Source organism: Austrofundulus limnaeus, unplaced genomic scaffold (assembly GCF_001266775.1).
Source record: "Austrofundulus limnaeus strain Quisiro unplaced genomic scaffold, Austrofundulus_limnaeus-1.0 Scaffold244, whole genome shotgun sequence".
In the NCBI taxonomy this organism is placed as follows: domain Eukaryota; kingdom Metazoa; phylum Chordata; class Actinopteri; order Cyprinodontiformes; family Rivulidae; genus Austrofundulus; species Austrofundulus limnaeus.
Genome location: NW_013952646.1, coordinates 223289 through 247345, shown reverse-complemented (window position 1 = coordinate 247345; position 24057 = coordinate 223289). Strand labels below are relative to the sequence as shown.

General features: G+C 37.7%; 1 protein-coding gene across 7 annotated transcripts in view; it reads left to right on the top strand.

Annotated features, from left to right (window-relative positions):
* Positions 1-2588: 2588 nt before the first annotated feature.
* Positions 2589-24057, top strand: part of fat1a (FAT atypical cadherin 1a) — a 77451-nt gene continuing 55982 nt past the window's right edge. For 4 of the 7 annotated variants that reach the window (XM_014020188.1, XM_014020187.1, XM_014020186.1 and 1 more), the window contains exons 1-3: positions 2591-2725; positions 4041-7330; positions 22566-22880. In XM_014020188.1, the coding sequence (XP_013875642.1) occupies positions 4069-7330; positions 22566-22880 (3577 nt within the window). In that variant the 5' untranslated portion in view covers positions 2591-2725; positions 4041-4068. Of the gene's footprint in view, positions 2726-4040; positions 7331-22565; positions 22881-24057 lie in introns of all 7 variants that reach the window. The other 3 variants (XR_001311183.1, XR_001311182.1, XM_014020190.1) reach the window with 1 other exon arrangement.

Here is a 24057-nt window from a genome sequence, read left to right as displayed (position 1 = left end):
AAGGTACTATGGTGAACTTARATTTATTTGCTTTCCCAGAAAGCAAATAAATAACAACATACATGTCAACTTGTATGGATTGTCCGTAAGCGAGTATGACCCCCCCGGCCCGGGTGCGAGTTGTATGAAGTTTTTGCAAAATTTACGGATTTTTGAGGCTTTTCATACAGGTAAACATCTGAAGAGGTTGACATGTATGACACAACAAAATACAGACTTGTTGTTATTGAGTTTGTCAACACAAACCGCTTCCTGAGAGGCACTACTAGCCCCTCCCCCATCAGAGTGTCGGAGCAGGATGAGTCAGTGCAACATCAATCATATGAAGGGTGGGGGGCGATTGCTGCATTGGGGAGGGGGGGTATTTTATGGGTAGAGTAGTTACTTTTTCCTGTAATATCTCATTATAGTTTTTAAGACAAAGCTAATTGAAAGGGGCGCTGAACAGAGTTATAACCAGGGATTACAAATAATTACTTTTTTTTCTTCTGCAGTTCGGCACCCCCTCCAGCAGATGGCGCTCTAGGCGACCACCTAGTTCGCCTATGCCAAGAGCCGGCTCTGGTCCCAGGCCAGAGCTAATGCTGTTTGGGGGGCAATGGCATGAAAAAGTTTGGGAACCCCTCATCTAGAATGTAATAACAGACAGTCAGATGAAGCAGATTTTATGTTAAAATGACCTGCCATATATCTACAGACTGAGTGACAGAGCATGTGCCACTGTGCTTATGCATTACCCAAGCAGAAGAAAAAACAGTTCTCTCCAAACACATATGATTARWACAAGATTTGAATAGTTTAGTTATTTTCCACTATTTTCCTGTTAAGGATATACATTATGTGAAATAACTGAAGCATCAATATTTTGATTTTAGTATCGATTCTAAAACATGAAATTCTGGCATCGGTAGTATAGATATTTCAGTATCGATCTGCACATCACTATTTGCCTGTTCTTCTTCATCTCATGGGACTAGCAAAGGAGGAGCGAGAATCTGAAACTGAGGTGGGAGGAGGGGTGGGAGGACACGAACAGCTCTCAGCTGTCAGCGACTCGGTTCCTGACGTTCATTTCAAAGAGCCGTTCAAAAGATTTGCATCGTTCGTGAAAGTCACTTCTCTAAACCCCACAGTGCATGAAAACTCTGACCTGATCTCAAAGCTGTGGAGATGGGAGGGACAGAGGAAGAGCAAAGTCTATACCAAATCACTGTGAAGAAAAACAGGGAGCATCATCTGAGAGATGCTGTGTGTGAAGCTGTGTGCAGGCTTTCTGCACGCAGCTCCTGTTGGCTCACTGCAGCCCGGACCAGAGCAGTGAGACAGCGCCATCAGTCGAACAGCAGCTACGCTCCTGCGTGCCTCATGTGGAGGTTTTGGCTGGAAAAGGGGGCATTTTTTAATGAATGTGTGATAAAAGAATAGCAACGTCATGGCGAAAACTGCTTTCTTCCCCACAGACCCCATAACTCCAGGATTCAGCAATTTAAATATTGATATTATTGACACCATTTTTGGTATTTTTAAAAGTGCAAATACTATCTTGTTTTCGTCTTTCTACTTTCAGAAGTGCAATTAAAGGGAAAGCACATTTTATTTTGTGTCTGAACCCTTTCTATGATCTAAGTTTCTCTAAGTTCGTAGTTACATATAAAGAGGAATAAGTAATTTTTATTTACTTGGAAACTTTACTTAATAACCACATTGCGGTTTAAAATTCAAATAACCAACTAATAACCAGTAGAAAGCAAAAAAAAAAAAAAAAAACAATAAGTCATTTAATAGTCATGAAAATACTTTCAGATTTAGCATACTGGTGAGAAATCATGACAGAATCTCACAGAATCAGTATTGTACATCACTACAGGATGCTTTTTCAGCCTGACTGAGAAATCCCAGAAATTTTAAACAAAGCRTAGCAGTTTAACCTAAATCCAGAGAAATCCAGTATTAGCAGAAATAACCGCATTTCTTATCATTTAATAGCAAAGTGCACAGAAGTGATAACTGTTATGTTGCAAAGAAATTGTGCACAAAGTAAGTTATCGCATAAGGCTAACATTTTCTTTAATTCAGCAACCTTACTAGTAAGGTTATGGGCTTTATGAGCCACCCGGATGAGCCCCCAGGATAGGACATATTATCAGTGTAGTTAATAGCCACAATTTAGACTAATTTTACTTTACACAGGGGTGTAAGAGCATAAACATGGAAATAGCAATTAATTATCTACAGGTGTGCAATCAGTAGGCTATGCACAAAAAAGTAGTCATTTGGAAATAAATTCATGGTCAAGACAATGTAATCAGTGGTGAGGTAAAAGGGTGGTACATAAGTTGGTGAATTTAAATAAAACTGGTTTGGCACAGAGAAGAGCTCGGTCAGTTGAAATATATGCCTGAAAATACAAACTAAATAAATAAATTGCATTAAAAAAAAATAAAAAAGCTTCCCTGGGAGACGAGCGCTTTTTCTCTCCTCCTTCCGGCAAGTAGATCCGGACCTGTGCAGCGCGGAGAGATATCAGTTTAGATCCCGTGTGGGAGAGAGAAAACAGAGCAGTGAGAGAGTGAGTGAGGTGGGGGGAAGAAAAGCAGAGCCTGCCTACTGGTGGCAGATGGAGTAACGGAGAGGAGAGAAGTCCACGTATTACCATGCGGAGATTTGGACTACATAAACTTTATGCAAAACCACCCAAACTACGTGATTAATAATAAGAACAGAGGTACGTTGCTTTTGTCTTCTCTCGCATGTTGCCTTCAAAAGTTTTGCGTCGGCATCTTTGTAACTAAAAAAAGAAAAAAAAAAGATAAAAAGTTCGATGTGGACGGCTGCCTATTGTGAGCTGAAAGAAACCGAGGGCTGGTGCGTGCTTCACCTCTTTATAGAAGTTTGCTCTGAACAGAAGTAACGACTGAGCGTCATTTCCTACATATGTGAACACTTTATTCTAGTGTTGGTTTGTGCGTTGTTTTGTCCTGAGTTAGAAAGCTGCGGAGCGGTCTTTTCAAGCAATTCTTTGCCCTGCTGCTCACTGCTGCCATCGTTTCAAGGACTGTAGAGTTGGGGGATGGGGTTTGAAATGAAAAGTCTCCACAGACACCTAACTTATTGAACAAAATAGGTAACTTTCCCCCACAATAATAAAAAAGTCTGTGCATGATAATTAAAAATATATATATTTCTGCATTTTCCCATGCTTCCCTTAAAATAAAAAGCTACAAGTTGTATAGTCTGGATTGCTTTTTTTCGTTATAATGGTGTGTCCACGAGCAGATGTTTTTTTTTGTACCTGCAGGCACTAGTTTTAAATTTAAGGTGGGTCGGTTTCAACCGTGTCACTTATTAACCATTCATAAAACATTGATAACTAAACCCTCCTGGGGGCATTTTGACACGCCAAAAGTAAATAGCGCGGCTTTTATTGGAGGCATTCTTGCGCAGACAGAGTACGTCTTTTTATTGGGCATTGTGTGCGTTTCTTGCGCCAGAWGCTGTGGCTGCTGTAAATGAATGATTCAGTTATTATAAAAGCAGTTTTAAAGCCACCAGACAGCTGTTTCTTTGGTTGGACTGCAAAGAACAACTATGTGCATAGTTTTTCAGCAACTCTTTGTTTTGGCATTGTCTGTACAAATTTATGCAAGTTTAAAAAAAAACTGTCAGCTATTATTTTGTTTTCATCCCAGGTGAAAGAAAAAATCTATGATGATGTCGAGTAAGGTAAGGAATTGAAAGATTTGCTCCCAGTGCCAGTGTTTTGAACCGATTGAGGTCACATTTGGGGAAATTAGCTTTCACTATTGAAAAGTGCACCTAGTTGGCATCCGGCACTTTGCTGAAATAGGACCGTTGCCAGCTCAGATCTTGTCAGCTGGTTTGCTGATCTGTTTTATCTTATTTCCACATGAAATCTTTAGCCGCTCATCAGCCTGACCAACACTTGGCAAAGCATTTAAAGCTGTCTGCTCTTTTATTGTAATTTCAGTTGATGATGTTAACACAAAAAGTCTAAATGTATTTTTCTTTTTTTTTTACAGGCGGCGCTGTGAGGATCACGGTATAGTAATGGGGAAGTGTTGGGAGCCGCTGCTTGTTCTGTTCCTGCAGCTTTTTTGCAGCTGCACTGGAAGCCCAAGGCTGGTGAGGGCTGCCTCCATGCAGTTCACCCACTCTGTTTACAATGCCACCATATACGAAAACTCCGCTGCTAAGACATATTTAGAGAGCCACGCAAAGATGGGGATCTACATCACAGACCCGGCATGGGAGATACGGTACAAAATCATCTCTGGAGATAACGAGAACTTATTCAAAGCAGAGGACTACCTGGTGGGAGATTTCAGTTTTTTGCGAATAAGGACCAAAGGAGGCAGCACTGCCATTCTGAACCGGGAGGTTAAAGACCACTATATCCTCACTGTCAAGGCCTCAGAAAGGAGCACAAATTTCGAGTGTCGCACCAGAGTTAGGGTGCAGGTACTGGATACCAATGACCTAAGGCCCCTTTTCTCGCCAACCTCCTACAGCATCTCACTACCGGAGAACACGGCCATACGCACAAGTGTGGCTAAAGTCACGGCAACTGATGCGGATATCGGCACGAACGGAGAGTACTACTACAGCTTCAGGGAGTGGACGGACATGTTTGCTGTTCATCCGACAAGTGGTGTGGTGACACTGACTGGCAAGCTGGACTATTCTGAGATGAAGCTGTACGAGTTGGAGATCCTTGCAGTGGACAGAGGGATGAAGCTGTATGGCAGCAGTGGGTTCAGCAGCATGGCCAAACTTACAGTCAGAGTGGAACAAGCTAATGAGCATGCACCTGTAATTACCGCAGTAACCTTGTCGCCCTCCGATGCAGATCACGACCCCACATATGCCATTGTGACAGTTGAGGACAAAGATCAGGGACCAAACGGAGAGATAGCGTCACTGAGTATCGTGGCCGGTGACCCTCTTATGCAGTTTAAGGCTGTTAGAACCAGCCCAGGGAGCAAGGAGTACAAAATAAAAGCTGTCAAAGATGTAGACTGGGACAGCCAGCCTTTTGGATACAACCTCACCTTACAGGCAAAGGACAAAGGCACCCCTCCACAATTTTCATCTGCTAAACTGGTACATGTCACTTCAGCGCACTTCCAAAATGGCCCTCCTGTATTTGAAAAGGCCATTTACAGAGTCAATCTGAGTGAATTTGCCCCACTTCACACACCTGTCACTATGGTGACAGCTGTGCCAAAGTATCCTCATCTAAAATATGCTTTTAAACACAGTCCTGACAAGAATAGATTTAGTATCAATCCAAATACTGGTTTAATCAGCACAGCAGGACCAATCAATGCTGATATTTCCCCGAAATTTGAGCTAGAGRTGATCACCAGTGACAGAAAAGCAGCTACAAAGGTAATTGTTGATGTTATTGATGTAAATAACAATGCACCAGAATTCCAGCAGACATCCTACAAAGCCAGTGTGGATGAGAATGTACCTATTGGGACCAGTGTAGTGACAGTGAAAGCCACTGATKTAGACAAAGGGGAGAATGGCTATGTGACCTATAGCATTACCAATCTAAGTCCCCAGCCGTTTGTCATTGACTACTTTTCTGGTGTGATCAGCACTTCAGAGAACCTAGATTATGAGCTCATGCCCAGGATTTACCATCTCAAAGTCAGAGCATCRGACTGGGGATCCCCTTTCCGGAGAGAAGTGGAAGCATCGGTAACTGTAACTTTAAATAATCTAAATGACAATAAGCCTTTGTTTGAAAATGTGAACTGTGAAGTGACTGTGCCCAGAGATCATGGTGTTGGGGAGCAGATAACCACAGCATCTGCCATCGATGCTGATGAACTACAGCTAGTGCGGTACTACATTAAAGCTGGAAATGATCTTAATCTGTTTGAACTGAACCCAAACTCTGGCTTGCTTTCATTGAAGCACACGCTGAGTGAGGGTGAGGCAGCTAAARTATCCCTCCACAGTTTACAAATTGTTGCAACTGATGGCGAACACGAGACTCAGCCAATGAGCATGAACCTAACTGTCATCACGGCACACAAGCCTGTCCAGGTGAAATGTGTTGAAACTGGTGTTGCTACAATGTTGGCTGAAAAGTTACTTCAGGGCAGCAAAATCCATGTGCAAACTGAGCCAGATGAYAACTTCATAGACACTTACTCAGTCAATCGGTACTCTCCTCAGTTTGGAGACTCATTTCCAGGTGTTATTGAAGTTAAAGAGGACCTGCCTGTTGGAGCCCGGATTGTCCATCTAAGTGCCACAGACTCAGATAGYGGCTTCAATGGAAAGTTGGTGTACGTTATATCAGGAGGAGACACAGAAAGCCGCTTTATTGTAGATATGGAAGCCGGTTGGCTTTTGGTGTATTCTCCCCTTGACCGTGAAACAACTGACCGCTACACACTCAACATTACAGTTTATGATCTTGGGATACCACAGAAATCCTCTTCACGCCTCTTGGATGTGAAAATCTTAGATGCAAATGATAACAGCCCTCAATTTTTGAAAGACTCGTACTCGGTTGAAATAAGTGAGAACACACCTGTTGGGACWGAAATTATCCAGGTGGATTCAACGGACAAAGACAAAGGTGATAATGGGATTGTTAAATACTCAATTTTAGGAGGCACAGATCATTTTGCGATCAATGAGACAACTGGTGTCATAACTGTGACGAAACCAYTGGATCGCGAGCGCTATCCATTTTATCTTCTGAAGATTGCGGCACATGATCAGGCAGTGAGCGAGCCTCAGTTGGTATCCACAGTGCCTCTTAAAATCACATTGGACGATGTGAACAACAATCCTCCAAAATTTGTTCCCCCTAATTACCGCGTGAAAGTCAGGGAGGATCTTCCTGTTGGTACCGTAATTATGTGGCTGGAGGCTCATGACCCAGATGTTGGACCTTCCAGCCAAGTACGATACAGTCTTRTGGATAATGGAGATGGGACTTTTGAAGTAGATAAACTCAGCGGTGCTCTTCGGATTGTTCAGAACCTCGACTATGAGGCAAAACAGGCGTACAATCTGACAGCAAAAGCTAAAGACAAGGGGAAGCCCATTTCTTTGTCATCAACCTGCTTCATTGAGGTGGAAGTGGTAGATGTGAATGAAAATCTCCACAGGCCTTTGTTCCGATCGTTTGTGGAAAAGGGATTTATAAAAGAAGACGTCCCTGTTGGGACTTCTGTGATGACTGTGTCGGCTAAAGATGAGGACCCAGGACAGGATGGAGAAATCCGATACTCCATAAGAGATGGATCTGGTCTGGGAATATTTTCCATTGATGAGGAAACTGGTAAGTCTCTTTGTTTTATAGATCTATGTAAAATGTGTGTTTTGTGTTATGAGTTGCTTTGTGGAATAATGGGGTATGGCTGTTTTCTATGAGACAAGTCCCTCATTCCATTCTTCTTTTCTTTTCTTTTTTTGGTTGAGTCAATGGGAAGAACAGATGAGCTTGCTGTCTCTCAGACATTTGTGGACATTCCTTATTAGTTTCCATGGCACTGAAAAAGTTTTGGAGTGAATTCATATCCTTTTTTTTCCCCTCAAACCACCCCCTCATCATACACCTACACACAAACACTGWATGAAACAGTTTTGATCTCGAAAATGTTTCAGTTTTTTATGTTTAAATGTGGATTTAACAAGAAAATGTTTTTTTTGTTTTTGTTGTTGTTGTTCACAAGGAATTCTTTCCTCATGTTGCAGAAAATATGTAATTACAAGATCAGGTTTCTTAGTTTGAATAGCTGACTTAAATGAGGTCAAAATAAGCTGTCTCAAATTATAGCAATCACTTAAGTTGGAGAAAGTGTGCCAATCTATTCACCTCTGCTTCTTATACCAGAGTAATAATGTAACATTTTAAAGTGCCCCACCCCTACATCTAGTGAAACTTTAAGTGCATAATATTGTCTTGAAACCTCAAAAATTCACATCTTCATAAATAAGCTGTAAACGAAGTCACTAGTCGGCAGTTTATTCTATTTTAAATGTGCTTTCTACCTTCAGGTTAGTGTTTTGTTTTTGGAATCATGTGAATAATTCAATAAGTTGACAGGAAGTTGCAGTAAACCTTGTGGGAAACACTTTGTTTTGCCAGGTAAATTTAGTACAAGTATATAAGCCTTTATAAAGGATTCATACAGAGCTTCTTGTCATCGGTTGTGTGTTTGTGATTGTTTCTGTGATAGTAGTGTCTGATATGCAATAAGATTCTTGTGCATGTAGAAGAATGCTGGAATAAACCTCTGACTAGTCACTGTCTGCTTTTGTGTATTGAACTGTGTTTTGGAGAATAGTGTGGATTTCATTTCTTCTAACTATTGAAGGCTTGGGTGGTATCAGATTTTCATCTGACTGGAGTGGAGTGTGAGAGTATTTAGAAAAATAGTAGAAAGTAAGTCATTTATGTTTAACATAAATTTGTCATTAACATCAGTGTTTGGTTAAATCAGCAATAAAAACAGCAAAAACATTAAAAAACAGATCACCTTCTAATTGATTTTGTGTTCTATATAAGGCATTTTATAAAGTTTAAAAATTATTAAAAATGTTCCAATTTGCCTAAAGTGTCCAATCATAGTTTCAGATTTAGTGCAAGTAGGTCTAATAGCCTTAATTGTTTATTTGCCAACACAATAAGCTTATTTGCTCTATTCGGCTTTAGCTGGGAGTATTTTGGGGAGACTGTGCTTCCTGCAGTGCACTTTATTAGTTTAGAATGCTGCTTCAAAGTACAACCAACTTTCTTATAGCAAAAATGTTTTTAATTTTCATTTGTGCCCCAGTACTGCTTGAGAAAAGATTGCCTGATTTTCTCAATCCAAAATAATATCAAGTACTGACAATTTTATTTTAAACCCGCATGAAGTTAGAAATTTTAGTGTCATTACAACCATTTGAAACCCTGCAACGATTCTGACTGTTAGTGTAGCCTTTGCCTCATGTCTCTTAAAAATTGTGCTTGAAAACATAGACAATAGGATATAAAAATATCAAAGGATTTGATGTGTGTACTAATGTTGGCTACACGGTAAAAAAAGCACAGTTACAAATATGAGTAGCAAAGCTACATGAATTTATCTAACATCTATGTTGCATGGAAAGATTAGCTATAGTGATATCAATCTGTCCATAATTTAGCATTTTTTAATGTGGCAGCTTAAATCTTATAATTTTGTCAGTAAAAAAAGTTTTGAAGTGTCGCAGTGACGCCTGTTCTCACAAATGCATGAAGTCAGAACATGCAGTTAGTTTTATGGAGCCACATAAATGGCTGTTGTCCATGTCTAACTTGAAATCCAGAGCAAGCCTGGTCTGGGAACAAAGTTTGATCTTCTACTTAAGTCCAGGGGCCTTTATTAAGTGATTATGAAGAGTTGCAATGATAGGATTCTGCTGGGTTGGGTCCTGCTATTATGGATTAGATCTGAGGTCAGTAGACAACTAAATACAGCCAAGGTGGTAATGCCCCTCCCATGATTTCACTAGATGAAGGGTGAGGTATTTTTTTTCTTTTTTTAAGTGCCATATGTCTTTAGATTATTATGCTTCTAAAAGAAAAAAAAATCTATAAGCATGGGTGCACACCCTGTTATATAMCCAGTACTGCAGCTGCAAGTTGTGAAGTTTAACCAAAATGTTTTTAAAATGGTTTAAAGTTAGAAAACAAATGGGAAAAAGTGGCATGAGGACATCTGCCTGAAACCACACACCTTCAGCTAGGAAATTTGTTTCTCAGTGTGCCGAGAAGTTAAGGAAAACTACAGACGGTCTATTCCTGTTTTACTGGGCTGTTTTTAATGCAAAACTCATGCACATTTATTTGGAAAGAGTACTGTACATCAGTCTACAGTCTATTTATGATGCATTTTATTGTTCTTTTACCACATAGTGATCCATTTTTCCTCTGACATCCACTATAACACAGTAACAATAACACCATGACTATATATAGAAAAAATGCAGTTGAAAGCATTACACTCTAAGTGAAATGCGACTGTGTGGATCGCCCCCAGTAGATACTGTATCTGAACAAAGAAAGGATTTTACAGTAGACTAAACAGCCAGTTCTTGCTTCCCACTTGACTGAAATTACCCAACTGTGCAAGGACACAACCACATTATTTGTTAGCTTGAGCGCATTTTAACTTAATATCTGATATAACTGTTTACAGAGCACCATGCTGTTCTTATGTACATGAGCTAAGTAAAAAGAAACCTTCTTGTTCTTGTTTCCCATCTGCTCTGGTTTCTTGATGTCTGCCTGTTCAGGGAGCCCAGAGCAACTGTTTGTCCAGACATTCTCCATGTTATTAAAAGCTTTGTGGTCCCTGGACCATTGCCATCTTAATTTAAAAACTGTTTTATCATGGAGCTTTACTAAGCCACTTCCCATGATGTAAACTAAATTTACCTTACTTTGCTTTTATCTGTAAGTTTGCATATTGTCAGTTTCTGATCTGTGGAGATAAAGTAGACTTAAAAAGACTGAAATAAACTATTTAAAGGTTTTAACATGTATACAAAGAATGATGGGCATCATAATGTTCAATTCAAGAATAGTACTACTTTTTATGTTAGTTTATTAAATTAGAGAAATTATTTACATTTCAAATTTGGAAAAGGTTACCTTGCATCAGACACTAATGCATTTGATTTCCTCACTTTTTTGTGCTCAGATGGACRTTAACATTTAACTTGAGAGAGCTTTTATCCCATAAGTGGTTGGCTACTGATTTCCATGTTAGACCCTTTGAGGTGGACTAATATGGGATTTCAAGTTTTGATGCCAGTGCAGTTTGGCAAAAGGCTGATATAGTTACTTTCAGATGTGATCTTTTCTTTCCTTTTTTYCCCCTCTCCTTTTTCAAACTCGCTGTCAGCCTTCACATGAAAAACACCAGTTTGCTGTCTGGGGAGACTGACAGTGGGAATTGAACCGCTAATCTTGTGGTTGACAGATGAGTGCTTTACTAAAGTTGAGGATTTTGCCAAACAGTCAAAGCTAATACGTGCTGAAATCACAGCAGAGACATAATGACACAAACTAAGGTGAAAAAGGCTGAAATGATTTGTATCAAATAAAGATCTGTGGTGACAAACGTTACAAGAACCAAATCTCAACTAAATCTCCACACTTCCCTCAACCCTCTTTGCTCCTGTTTCATGCTGACGTACTTGCTTTTAATTTTATTGTTTAGTGGAAAAAAATGAAGATACTGGGATCAGCCAATAAGAAAAATGTGGGGCAGGAAGTGCAAAGTTCTAGGTTTACTCATGGCCTTTCTACTTTCGATGCCCTTGGCTCCAAAAAACCCCACACAGACTATAAAATCTTGCTTACCTAAGAGGATCATTTCTTTAGAGTAAGCCACTGTAGATCTACTGTACATACTCTATGTAGGTCAGTATGTAGGCTTGAGAAAGTTGTTTGTAAATCCTCAAATGCTGCACTCACATGTAGTTTAAAAAAAATCACATAAAATTGTTTTCGTAARTTTGTAACTGTAAGATTTTAAAGCATCCTGAAAGCTAACATGACATTAACTTCCTGCAGTGCAATTAGGACGGCCATAAAGCTATCTATCTACTCTTGAAGAACATAAGCATGTCTCCACTCCTCAAAAGTACACCTGACTCATTCTAACACACCTTACTTCTGGTAATAATTAACAGATAAAATTGTGTTTTTCCAGTGAGTAATTGTCTACTCATTTGTACATTTATATTTATTATTTTAGCCGATCTCTCTTTGCTGTAAAGCAGCTTACGAGAACTTTTAAACTTCATCATCAGACAACGTGCAAAAACAGTATAAGTGAATTGTAAGCATAGGTTTTACATTTTAGAAAAGGAATAAGGGGACTTTTAATTAATGAATTCATGAAAATACATTTTGCAATTTGAGAAGCTGTCTTAATCAGAAAGCTAGACAGCTATTAGTAAATCATGGGCAAATAAAAAAAACAACCAGCTTGTAAATTGAGTTTTTCCCGTGGAAGTTTTATTTGTATGAGTTTGTAAAGGATAATTCAAGAAATTTAAATTGTCAGCCTGTTATTAAACAAATTATTCACCTTCACTTTTGTGGACATACAGTATCTGATGAGCCGTCTTTTAGTTGCCTTAAGGTCTTTCTTCCTGTAGTTCCAAATGTGTGATGTTTTTTTACCTTTAATATAATTAAATATTTTTACATTCTTTAAATAATTTGTTACATTGTTATTTTTACATTTATAGCGTTATACTTCCTAAAAAAGGATGGAAGTGATTGCTGTGATGATGAGAACCTACTTAGAAAATGTATTAAAAGCAATTGCATCTTAGCTTGAAGTTCAATTATCCGCAAGACAAGGTGACCAGAGCGAAGTGAGTTCATTGTACACGACAAGCAGCCGCTGATTGTATAATGTATGCATTGCCCTTTCTTCTCGGATAAAATATGCATTGCCCTTTCACTTGAAGCTGTTTGCAGCCAGTGTCGTGAAAGCGTTCTTTGTGAGAGTAAACGAAACAATTTGATGAATAATGACAAAGTCTTCTTCCATTTCAACAACAAAAAACCGTTCTTTTTTTCTTTTTCTCTCCCCTACACATTAAAGTAGAAAGTATTTCTAACAATAAACAAACAAAAAAATAAATTAATTAATAAATACTAATTCTAGTGCAGGTCAGTTTCATGGCATCAAGTTAGTGTTTAAGTGGTTTGTTGTCCTCTGTCCCTCATTTTCCATTTGTTTGAGATGAAAGTTGGGCCGCAAAGAGGCACATTATTTTAAATACTCTTTGCTCGAGCACTGTTACTGTGGTGATCAGACCAGGAATGTGCAGTGGGACGGCTGATTGTAGGTTGCTAAATGGAAAACACACTTTCTCCAGTTAAAAGTTTGTTGTTCTTTCAGTCCATTAAATCTTTTTAAAGGAACCTAGAGCTGCCTCATGCACAGGATGTGCCTCATTATGTGCTAATTTATTGTCATGCATGCATTCATTTATAAATTAAGTAGATCCATTTTGATAATCACTAAAATCAGGTATTAATTGTTTTTTATTTTACAAGAGAAGAAAAAAAATCAAAAGCTTAGCTAACAGTAGCTTTGTATTTATTTGTTGAACTGCTTTGTAGCTGTGTTGAAAGTATTAAAATTGTTACTGCATTTCTGTAATGTTGCCATACACCCTTTGAAAACTCAAGAGATAGTGGTAATTAGTTTCCTGTTGGATGTAGCTTAATATTTACAGTTCCGTTTCTATATTGGTATGGGCTGGTTTCCAGTTTCACTGAGTAACCAAGGTGTTAAAAAGTTCAAGTTTCAAAACCACAATTTATTTTTCAATCGTAGTGTTTAAATTACTTTAAATTAAATGTCAGAGAAATTGCTGGGTTATTTTCTAGATATATCTAGTGCAGAGCAATACTTTTCCTCTCCACTTGTTTCAGTGAACTGTCAAGAGGGGRACTCATCTAAACGTTGACCATCTTTAATAGACAAAGTTTGCTTTTTGAAAATGGTCRCTYGTCTATTAGAGATGCACCTACCATSATGCTTTTTTAYGTAATGCTCTTTTGASATAAACACATATGACCATTTWTGAGAAATAACAAGTTTATCRTATAATAAAGCTACTGAAAAYTTGCTTTAAMTSMGCTAATTAACTAGCCTACAAGAGTCAGGCTCCCAAAATTATTTTACAGAGAACAGAATGGTGGAATTTATTTCAAAATATCAGTAGCTGACATATCAAATCAGTATGTGGACATGATGTATTTGTGCCTTAGAGTCAAAATATCTACATAATGAAAATTAGAGTAATTAGAGCTATAATATAATCGTTCTAGCAATATGTTGCATTTTTTAGGTGACAGTATTAGTAAAGCTTTTCTACCTTAAAACAATTCGATTGTGCATTTAAATTTTTTTCCGATTAAATTTTTTTTTTTCATACTGTTGTACAGTTAAACTATAAAATTCTCCTACTCCCCCTGCCTGTTTCTGTTTTTATTAAACCATAAAAATATATTATTTTCTTCTTCTTCTTCTTCTTCTTATTATTATTATTTGTTTTGCACTTTTGTTTCACTGATAAAACTTGTGTTACAACTGAAAAGATGTGTTAATGAGTTGCTAATGATTTGCACACAGACATCCAGGAGTTTGCTGTTTTAATCTCTAGAGTGTTATCTGAAAAAAAAAAATATATATATATATATTTCCAGTCAAATTATGTTCATCTATAATATACATTACCTACTGAACGGCTATGTTGCAAGGATATAATGATTTTGGGTATTGATATTTGTACAAGAGCAGATCAATAAGGTACAGTACTACAGCTAGAGACAGCTGTGTGGAAAATAAAAGATGTTCAAGGGAACAAGGCACAAGAAAGAAATGCTATGTTCTCATTGTTAGAAGAGGATCAGGCAGAGAGCTCTTCATGGCTCGAAGGTACAGTATACACTGCTCTGAAAAACTACAATGAGTTTGTATTACTCCAAGGCCTTTCTGAAAGACCTTTGAACAGAGTTCCCGGAAACAATGGAAGCTTTGTATCATCAACTAAATCTCAAAAGCTATCTCAGCTTGAATTACAAGGCTTTTTTTTTTAAAGGAAAATACATTTCGTCATGTATCACAGATGTGTAATAAGCGTATCAAGGCTATCTTTTTTTCCTCTCAGGTTGTTCAAATGTACCTGATGTTGATCATCTCATGTTGGCTGAAGAAACTGGAATCTCCATATCAGTTCTGCAGCATTAAGTGTTTTATACCCYTCAACTGTCTCAAAAATTAAAAATGAAAAAATATATATAAAAAATACATATAAACCAACAGCTGACAAACAGTTTTCTGCCACAATATCAGTGATGCATGGTTCACTGATTCAATAGACGGTGGTACTTTATTAGTCATGTTGAGAGAAATACAAAAGACATGGTTGTACGCTATTCTTCATCATCATTAAGAATAACTCCAGCATTTCCTCCAGCTTTATCCAAGCCCCCACCCTCAGCAGAACCACCCATGGGTCCATGAAGGTCTTGGCATGTAATAAATTAATAAACGTCTTTATGTGTTTGCACTTTACCCGTTCACTGTGGCTGGTGGAGACGCCAAGGTTGATATGCCAATGAAATAAAGTCATAAAGTTGATTCTGTCAATCTGGAAAATTAAAAAAGACACTTTTAAGTGAATTTATTGATCAAGGGACTAGTTGTGCTGTAAAATAAATATCACCCTTTTGAATATAACAAAGCTTTAGAAGTTTTGTCACTGTAATTACATTTTGACTATCCATGGATAAGACAAAGAGGAGATATATAGATGCAGTAAGAGAGGATGTGGAGCTTTGGAGAGAGGACAGAGGATGCAGAGGACAGTGTGAGATGTAGGAGGATGACTCATTGTGGTGACCCTTGAAGAGAGAACAGCTGAAAGAAGAATCACATTTTGACTCATGAACATACACATTATGGGGGTTGTTATGTTTAAACATTCCGATTTCTGGACTTTACTGCRTGCCTGGTAATRAYAGACAAATTGGACAAACAGAATAGAAAATATCAGTGCAAAAACAATTAATTTTTCATATTTGATCTTTTATTCAAAAATGTTAAAACCCACTCAAAACAAACAAAACAAAAAGTTATGCTTTTTTAAACTAGTAGACTGTGAAAATATTCTCTACAGTAAATAAATAATCCATAAACCTGTTTTTAAAAATTATTTTATTTGCTATTTGTTTTTATTCAAATGGTAAATGTATTACTTATTAAAATCAAAACTCAAAGTCGTTGTCTTGTTGTCTACAAACTCCAGTGTCTTAAATGTCACTTTTATTTATTTAATTTTTTTTACCACTTCAGTAGAAAGCAGTACTAAATATCTGAATATTAGTATCTTAGCTTCTTCATAATCAGTGTTTTTTTAATGAGTGTTACGATACAATGTTGAAGAAATATGAAATAAAGTCACTAGTTTGTCCTAAAAACCTTGGAGCATGTGACAAACAAGTCTGGGAACGCTTTTAAATATAACTTGGAAATGAATTACAAATGAATAACAAAACATATTTATAGTTGTTTATGGTTTTAAAATGCTTTTGTCTCAAATTAATTATTCCATTATCTAGCTCTATCTCGATAAGTAAAGCTGCGCTTCTTATAATATATCCATTAAAATAAATTCATAGCGTATTCTAGGATCCTAAAGATTTTTGGATTCATTTCAGACATTAACAGCCGTAATACCTTTAAAACACAGATCTTAGCCACAGATGTTTAGAACTGTGGSATGATGTGATATCAAGTTGCTGGGGAATGGAAAGCTTAGTTTAGGACTCTTTCTATTACACTCAGCTCGACAACGAGTTAGTGGAATTTGAAACATTTTGCCAAGGCTTTGTGGGGAGGGGGGCGAGGGAGGGGGGGCACTGAGAAAGTTTATGCAAGCATGTGAGCTCCAGGCCTGTAAAGGCTGAGGAATGTGGGGTAGAGGTGAGTAAAATTAAGAAAGGTTGTTCAAAGCAAACTCGTAATTTTTAGCTGCAACAGGAGCAAGGATGGTTTTATATATATATATATATATATATATCTAGGTCAGTTTTTATTTTTATTTTTTTGCCAGACTGCCAGGGTCAGTTTAAACCCTGTGTGGAAAAGAAGAAAGAACCAACAACAAACAATTTCCCTTTGTTACTCTTGCTTGTGACATGCAATGAACTGTTTCAAGTGCCCTTTTTTTCAAAGTAAATGTCAACATCTTCAAATAGAGTCCTCATTGAGACTCTTGAACATTTATTGAATAAACCATAGATTGTGTACACCTACGCATCAAATACCTGCTGGTCTCGATAGTTGAAAATCTGTTGGTTGTCTGAAGACTTAGCTGCACTGCCGCTGTGCTCAAGTAACTTTGAAGAACAAAGCYATGGGGGGAAAAAGAAAGAGAGAGAGAGAGGAAAAAGCAGAAGGCAAATCTGGCAGAGGCTTTTGCATGTTCAGATTTTTTTCTTTCTTTTTTAGTGGCTCGAGGGCAGGTTTTGTTCTTGTTTTACAGAGTAGACTAGGTATATAGGAAGGGTGTGACAACTAAATTCTTCAGATTCAACTTTCATGTGCTTTGTTAGAAACTTTTTCACCTGTAAGCTAGGTAAATAGCTTTTATGTGTTTTCTTTTCCTCACTTAATGTCAAGTTCACGGTTGACTCTAAAAAGTAATTTGAAAAACTGGCTTTAGAACTGGTGGAACTGTTGACAGTAAACATTTGCAGTTTCAGTATTACTTTTTGTTTGAATACAAGTGCATTTTCTCCTCTGTTTTCTCCTTTTTTTTTGCAAGTGCATGCATTGAAATGACTACTTTTTCCTGTTGTACCACTTTTTTTGTGCTGGCCTCTGAAATTTAAGTTGCCCACTCTGTCTTTTTTGACATTGTGCCCTTTTGCAATAACCTTATTAGTGTTGGATAATAAATGTCAGAAAAAATTAGAGTCTGACTTCTGCAAATTATATTCCACAAAAAGCTTCTAAATTTGCTAAAAAAAAGATTAGCAGTTTTCTGTAGATTTTCTGCTAGTTGTGATTTGAACAACTCTCCAAATTGGAATTTTTGGACAAAAGACAACATTTCGTTGATAAGAAACTGTTAAAGTTTTTTTAATGCAGCAGTAATTGGAACAATCGCTCGTCTTTGAATTGTTTTTACTATGTTACTTCTGTTTTTTTTTTAATTTAGGATTTGACCACAAYGTTTTAATCAGGTTGAGGTCTGAACTTTAACTAGGTCACATTGATTTTTTTTCCAGCCATTGTCTTGTAGATTTTCTGCTGTGTTTGGGATTATTTGTTTTGCTACATGTCCTAATTTTTGTAACTCTAGAAAATTGTTAAAGAAAGAGGTTATGGTCAGCTCAGAGACTGGTAGGTGATCAGGTTTCGTTATTACAAAAACAAGTCCAAATCATCACCCCTTCACCACCGTGCAGTCGTCAACCCTGGAAGARCTGAGAACTGCTTTGATTGTTTCCCTACTTTTAAAAAATCTGTCACTGTAAAATGACAGTTTGCAGGTTTTCCCCAATGATTTGGTCATTTCATTGCTTCGCAGAATGATTCATGGATACATGTAGCTGAATTTAATACTGACTTTAAAAGTGTGCAGTGGTAATATAATTATAAAACTGTTAAAAACGTTGAATAAATCAGAGCTTAGCATGAAGCTCATCATTTAACCATAACTTGGTTTGCTAAATAATCTAGATGTTGGTCACAATGGTGAGTTATTTTTACCAAGGGACTCTGAGCTTTGGGAAACCTTTGGGATTAACTTTTTAGCTTTTTTTTTTCTTTTGGCCTGGCTAACTGTCTTATTTACATGCCTGAAGGTAAGCTGACAGAACTGTAATGCTGAACGATGACAAAGACGGAAAATCAAAATGATCCAAAATGTAGAAAAGATAAAGGGAAACGGGGGGATAGTGAATAAATGAGCTGAATTCCCCTCCCGAGGTAAATTTGCGAATTTTGTTACAAGTCATTTGGTGTGTATCCCTTTTAGAAGAAATCTTTTACTTGAGGCAAAAGGATAATGTGCATCACATTGCAGTTCCTCAGCTTACAGTGGGTGAACAAAGGCACGAGCAACACAAAGACCGTCTCTGCAAACTAAATGTGTGTTTATGGCCTTGTGAAGACTTCTTATCTGAGCCACCAGTGACTGTAGGGTCTTAATAGATTCAGCCCTAACAAAAGAAAATGAACAACACCTATCTGCAAATAATACTTGTCTGCACTATGATTCACTTTTATGAGTTTCAGATAATAGCAAACACAAATATAGCCATAAAGCTCTATTGCAGTTATGGAGGTTATTCAGGTTATTCACAGGAGTGGCTTCAATGAGAGTCGTTAGGCCTTCCACAGTATTTATAAATATTTCTGTTTTTATCCTGCCCTTCAAATTATCGACGTTCGTTGGACTATTGAAACCCCTTACGTATAATGTTCTCAAAATAATTTACTGATTTTTTTTCAGTCTTGAATGCTCCTTTTTATCCTTTGAGRGTTAGGCTTTAGGTTTTTTGTTTTTGTTAGCAAATTAGAAACTGTTGAAGTACTAAAGAGAACAAAAATATCACAGTTTTTTAGGAGTCTGTTTACTCAGGCTTGTCACTGTAATCGTGCACAGGATAGTAGTTATTTGAGCTGGCTGCATTCACTGACCTGAAAAACTGCTGTGTGAGGCTATCAGAAATATCATATTTTCTTTACTTGTATGTTATTTTATACTGTCTATGCAACTTCTTGCTTTGAGTTAATGGCACAAAAGAGTCAGGTTCACAACTAAGAACCCTAGATATGTTTGAGACGGGTTTGATTTTAAGTCTAATAAGAAACAATGCCCAATAACTTACTTTTTTTTGAAGGAGGGATGGATTTTCAGGAAAAAAAGAGGTAGATATAGCCATAGAACTAATCTATGATTATGGCATAGAAAAAGAAATCAAGATTAGATGAAATGTCTGTACTTTCGCTCTTTTGTCTTTATAGCTCTGTTAACAATAATGAGAATTAACAATTTTGGTTTATGTTGTAATACAGTACTTGTAATCATTGGAATGAATTTGATTTTAGTATATACAGTATGTGGAGTTACACATGTATACTAAAATCTAAAAAGTTACAAACTCAAACTGTTTGGGGCTTGTCACCTTGTTCTTGATTTTTAATTTGGTAGTTTTATTATCAAAATATTTCATCTTTACAGCAAATAAAAAAAGGTGATTAGTGCTTTTTTCACTTAAACCTGTGATAATTGGGGCTCTTGAATCAGAAAAGCATCAGAAAGAATATTTTCAGACTTGTCTTGTAATTTGTTTAAAATGATTGCAGCTTTAGTTTTCAGTTGTACATGGCAACTGCAGTAATTTAGGGATCAGCTTAGTCAGCAGCTCCTTTTAAACAACTAGGCCTGACACACCTTGTTCCTATCAGTGTTACATGTGGGAGGTTGATGTTGATTCATTGCTGTTTCGCCTCTGAAGCAGGAATGAAGGTAGTCACACAGCAAAGTTGGTGAGTAGGTGTGAAGTGGGAAGGTGGTGCATGCAGCACTCTGGTTCKTCTACTGATTTCAGCTTTGTAAGCACAAATTATTGCAGGACTTGCCCACTTTAATTGGTTCATTTGTGAAAAATCAAAAAGAAATTAAGGAGGGGATCATGTTTACTGCCATATACAGTGGTTTGCAAAAGTATTCATACCCCTTGAACTTTTCCATATTTTGTCACATTACAACCACAAACATAAATATATTTCACTGGAATTTAATGTBAAAGACCAACACAAAGTGGTATACAATTGTGAAGTGGAAGCAAAATTTTACATGAATCAAAACATTTTTTACAAATAAAAAACTGAAAAGTGCGACGTGCAAAAGTATTCAGCCCCCTTTTCCCTGAGTGCAACCAATTGCATTCAGAAGTTGCCTGATGACTGCTAATGACTCAAAAGGGTCCACCTGTGTGTAATCTAATCTCAGTACAAATACAGCTGCTCCGTGACGGCCTCAGATGTTGGTTAAGAGAATATTGGGGAGCAAACAGCATCATGAAGTCCAAAGAACACACCAGACAGGTTAGGAATATGGTTTTGGAGAAGTTTAAAGCAGGCTTAGGTTATAAAAAGATTTCCCAAGCTTTGAACATCTCACGGAGCACTGTTCAATCCATCATCCGGAAATGGAAMGAGTATGGCACCACAGTAAACCTGCCAAGACAAGGCCGTCCACCTAAACTTACAGGCCGAACAAGGAGATCACTGATCAGAGAGGCAGCCAAGAGGCCCATGGTGACTCTGGATGAAATGCAGAGAGCCACAGCTCAGGTGGGGGAAACTGTCCACAGGACAACAATTAGTCGTGCACTACACAAATGTGGTCTTTATGGAAGAGTGGCAAGGAGAAAGCCATTGTTAAAAGAAAACCATAAGAAGTCCCGTTTGCAGTTTGCCAGAAGCCATGTTGAGGACACAGCAAACATGTGGAAGAAGGTGCTTTGGTCAGACGAGACCAAAATTGAACTTTTTGGCCACAATGCAAAACGCTATGTGTGGCGGAGAAAGAACACTGCACATCACTCTGAAAACACCATCCCCACTGTCAAATATGGTGGTGGCAGCATCATGCTCTGGGGGTGCTTCTCTTCAGCAGGGACCGGGAAGTTGGTCAAAGTTGATGGGAAGATGGATGGAGCCAAATACAGGGCAATCTTGGAAGAAAACCTGTTGGAGTCAGCAAAAGATTTGAGACTGGGGCGGAGGTTCACCTTCCAGCAGGACAAGGACCCTAAACATAAAGCCAAAGCTACAATGGAGTGGTTTAAAAAAAAGAATATTCATGTGTTAGAATGGCCCAGTCAAAGTCCAGACCTAAACCCAATTGAGAATTTGTGGCAAGATCTCAAAACTGCTGTTCACAAACGCTCTCCATCCAATCTGACTGAGCTTGAGCTGTTTTGCAAGGAGGAATGGGCAAGAATTGCAGTCACTAGATGTGCAAAGCTGGTGGAGACATACCCTAAAAGACTTGCAGCTGTAATTACAGCAAAAGGTGGCTCCACAAAGTATTGACTCAGGGGGGCTGAATAATTTTGCACATCGCACTTTTCAGTTTTTTATTTGTAAAAAATGTTTTGATTCATGTAAAATTTTGCTTCCACTTCACAATTGTATACCACTTTGTGTTGGTCTTTSACATTAAATTCCAGTGAAATATATTTATGTTTGTGGTTGTAATGTGACAAAATATGGAAAAGTTCAAGGGGTATGAATACTTTTGCAAACCACTGTAACTGAATCATGAAGTGAAACAGGCTTGTATTTCTGATACACTGAAGCGTCTTCTCCTGCAAACACACACTTTTCCCATCCTGCTCTGCTTTGTGCCAAATGAGCATCTGATGAGTGTCTGCAAGTGGAACTGAACAGAGAAAAAAAAAGCACTAAAGCAAAAGAAATTCACTGGTGTGAGCATTTCTGTTAGCTTTTCCTATAAAAGATCAAAAGGCACCTTTTATACTGCTGGTCATTTTCAAGTATCCATGCACTGCATCAGTCAAGCATGTCTCTGTCCAACACAGTGTCATAGAGACAATCATATTTTTTTCAGTTTACAGGATCTTCTCTTTCACCACGCTTTTTAACCATTGTCAACTTGCAGTACTCATATGTCTGTGTTTGAAAGCTGTTTTGTTTGCTCAGCTGAATGTTAGAACTCCCGCACTGTAGTGAAATGTAAACAGGAAAACATCGGCTGGTACTTGTTAATGTACCACCTTGACATTTTTCTATATCAAGAAGGAGCTCTTTGACTGATCAGTACAACAGCTGTTTTTCCTCATCATTCTTTACGAGTAGAAATTGGTTTTAGAGATCACCAGCACTTTAGGAAGTCGGTCACTTGTGCTTAAAAACATTCTTTAACATGATGCAGGCTATTTATTATCTTTTTCTTTCTTTTAGGTGTGATTCGAACACAAGAACTGCTGGATCATGAGACAACACCTCATTACTGGCTAACAGTCTATGCAATGGATCGTGGTGTGGTGCCCTTGTCTTCTTTCGTTGAAGTCTTCATTGAAGTCCAGGATGTCAATGACAATGCACCGCAAACCTCTGAACCTGTGTATTACCCCTCTGTCATGGAGAACTCACCAAAAGACGTGTCAATCATCCAGATAAATGCAGTTGATCCAGATACCAAGGCCAGTGATAAACTCACCTACAGGATCACCAGTGGCAATCCCCAGGGCTTCTTTGCCATTAACTCCAAGACAGGTAGGACTGCTGTTATTGGAATGAAAATAAATGTTATGTTAAATGTGCTTCCTTACAGCCTGAGCCATAGGTCTACATTGTTATAATTGACAAGTGGTGTCAAAATATGTCTACTGGCTTGTGAAAGAAAATATGTTACACAAATTATGAGATGATTAGTCAAGTTTTGTTCATAAAGATCCAAACTTCCATTTTAATTGAAAGGAAACACTGTTGCCAACTCCTCAGTAAGAAAAGTAGACATTGGCTGTCCTAAAGTCGGCTAGAAGCTGCTAGATGACATTATCACTTAATTTGCATATTTGGACGTTTGCCAATAAATGTGATCCAAGCTATATGAGAGATGTATATCAATGTACAACCAAGAGGCGGGATCTGGTTGTCTGAAATGAATATAGGTGGTCTCGGACAACCTAAATAACGTTTATGTCAACCCCTGTTTTCTGTTGATGTGATGTTCCAGTGATATTAATACAAAAATGTACCTGTGATGGCTCATGTTGAACTCATTTAAATATTTCAKTAACTTAAACATCATAAATGTGGCAACCGTTTTGGTGAATGACTGACGACACTAACTTYCTTGAAGCTCAAGCTTTCTTCTAAAACCACAAGTGGTATGAAGGCATATTTTCACCCACAACAGGAGTGGGCTAAAACCGTGGTGCACTCAAACACTCCAAACTGTGTTCTCACATGGTTCTTTGGAAGTGGTGTGATGATTAATAGCTCACTGACTTCCTTTAAAGTAGATTAAGTTGGCTGTTTAGTGGTGAGACAGAAAAAAAATCATATGATAAGTGCAAAGTGCAAAGTGAAGCTTTAGTCACTGTTTTGGAAAATAAGACTTAATCATAGATCCTCTGAGATGTGATCATTAGATGTAACATAATTTTCCTGTGTAGAGTATGTCTGTTTACAGTTTTATGATAGGTCATGCTGCTCTCCAAGTTTACGAGATGAGACTGCTTTTGTCCTTGTCTCATTTGCTGATAAGTTTTGCTCAAAAGACTTGGTCTCAGAATCATAGATTAGACATATTCTACTGCTTGGAATAGTCTCATCCATGGAATTTTTCTGTTCAACAWATTTTTTTAATACAGGCTGATAAAAACTAAAATTAGAAATAGATTGTTAACATCTTACACTATATTTCTTTTAGTTGAATTTTATATGC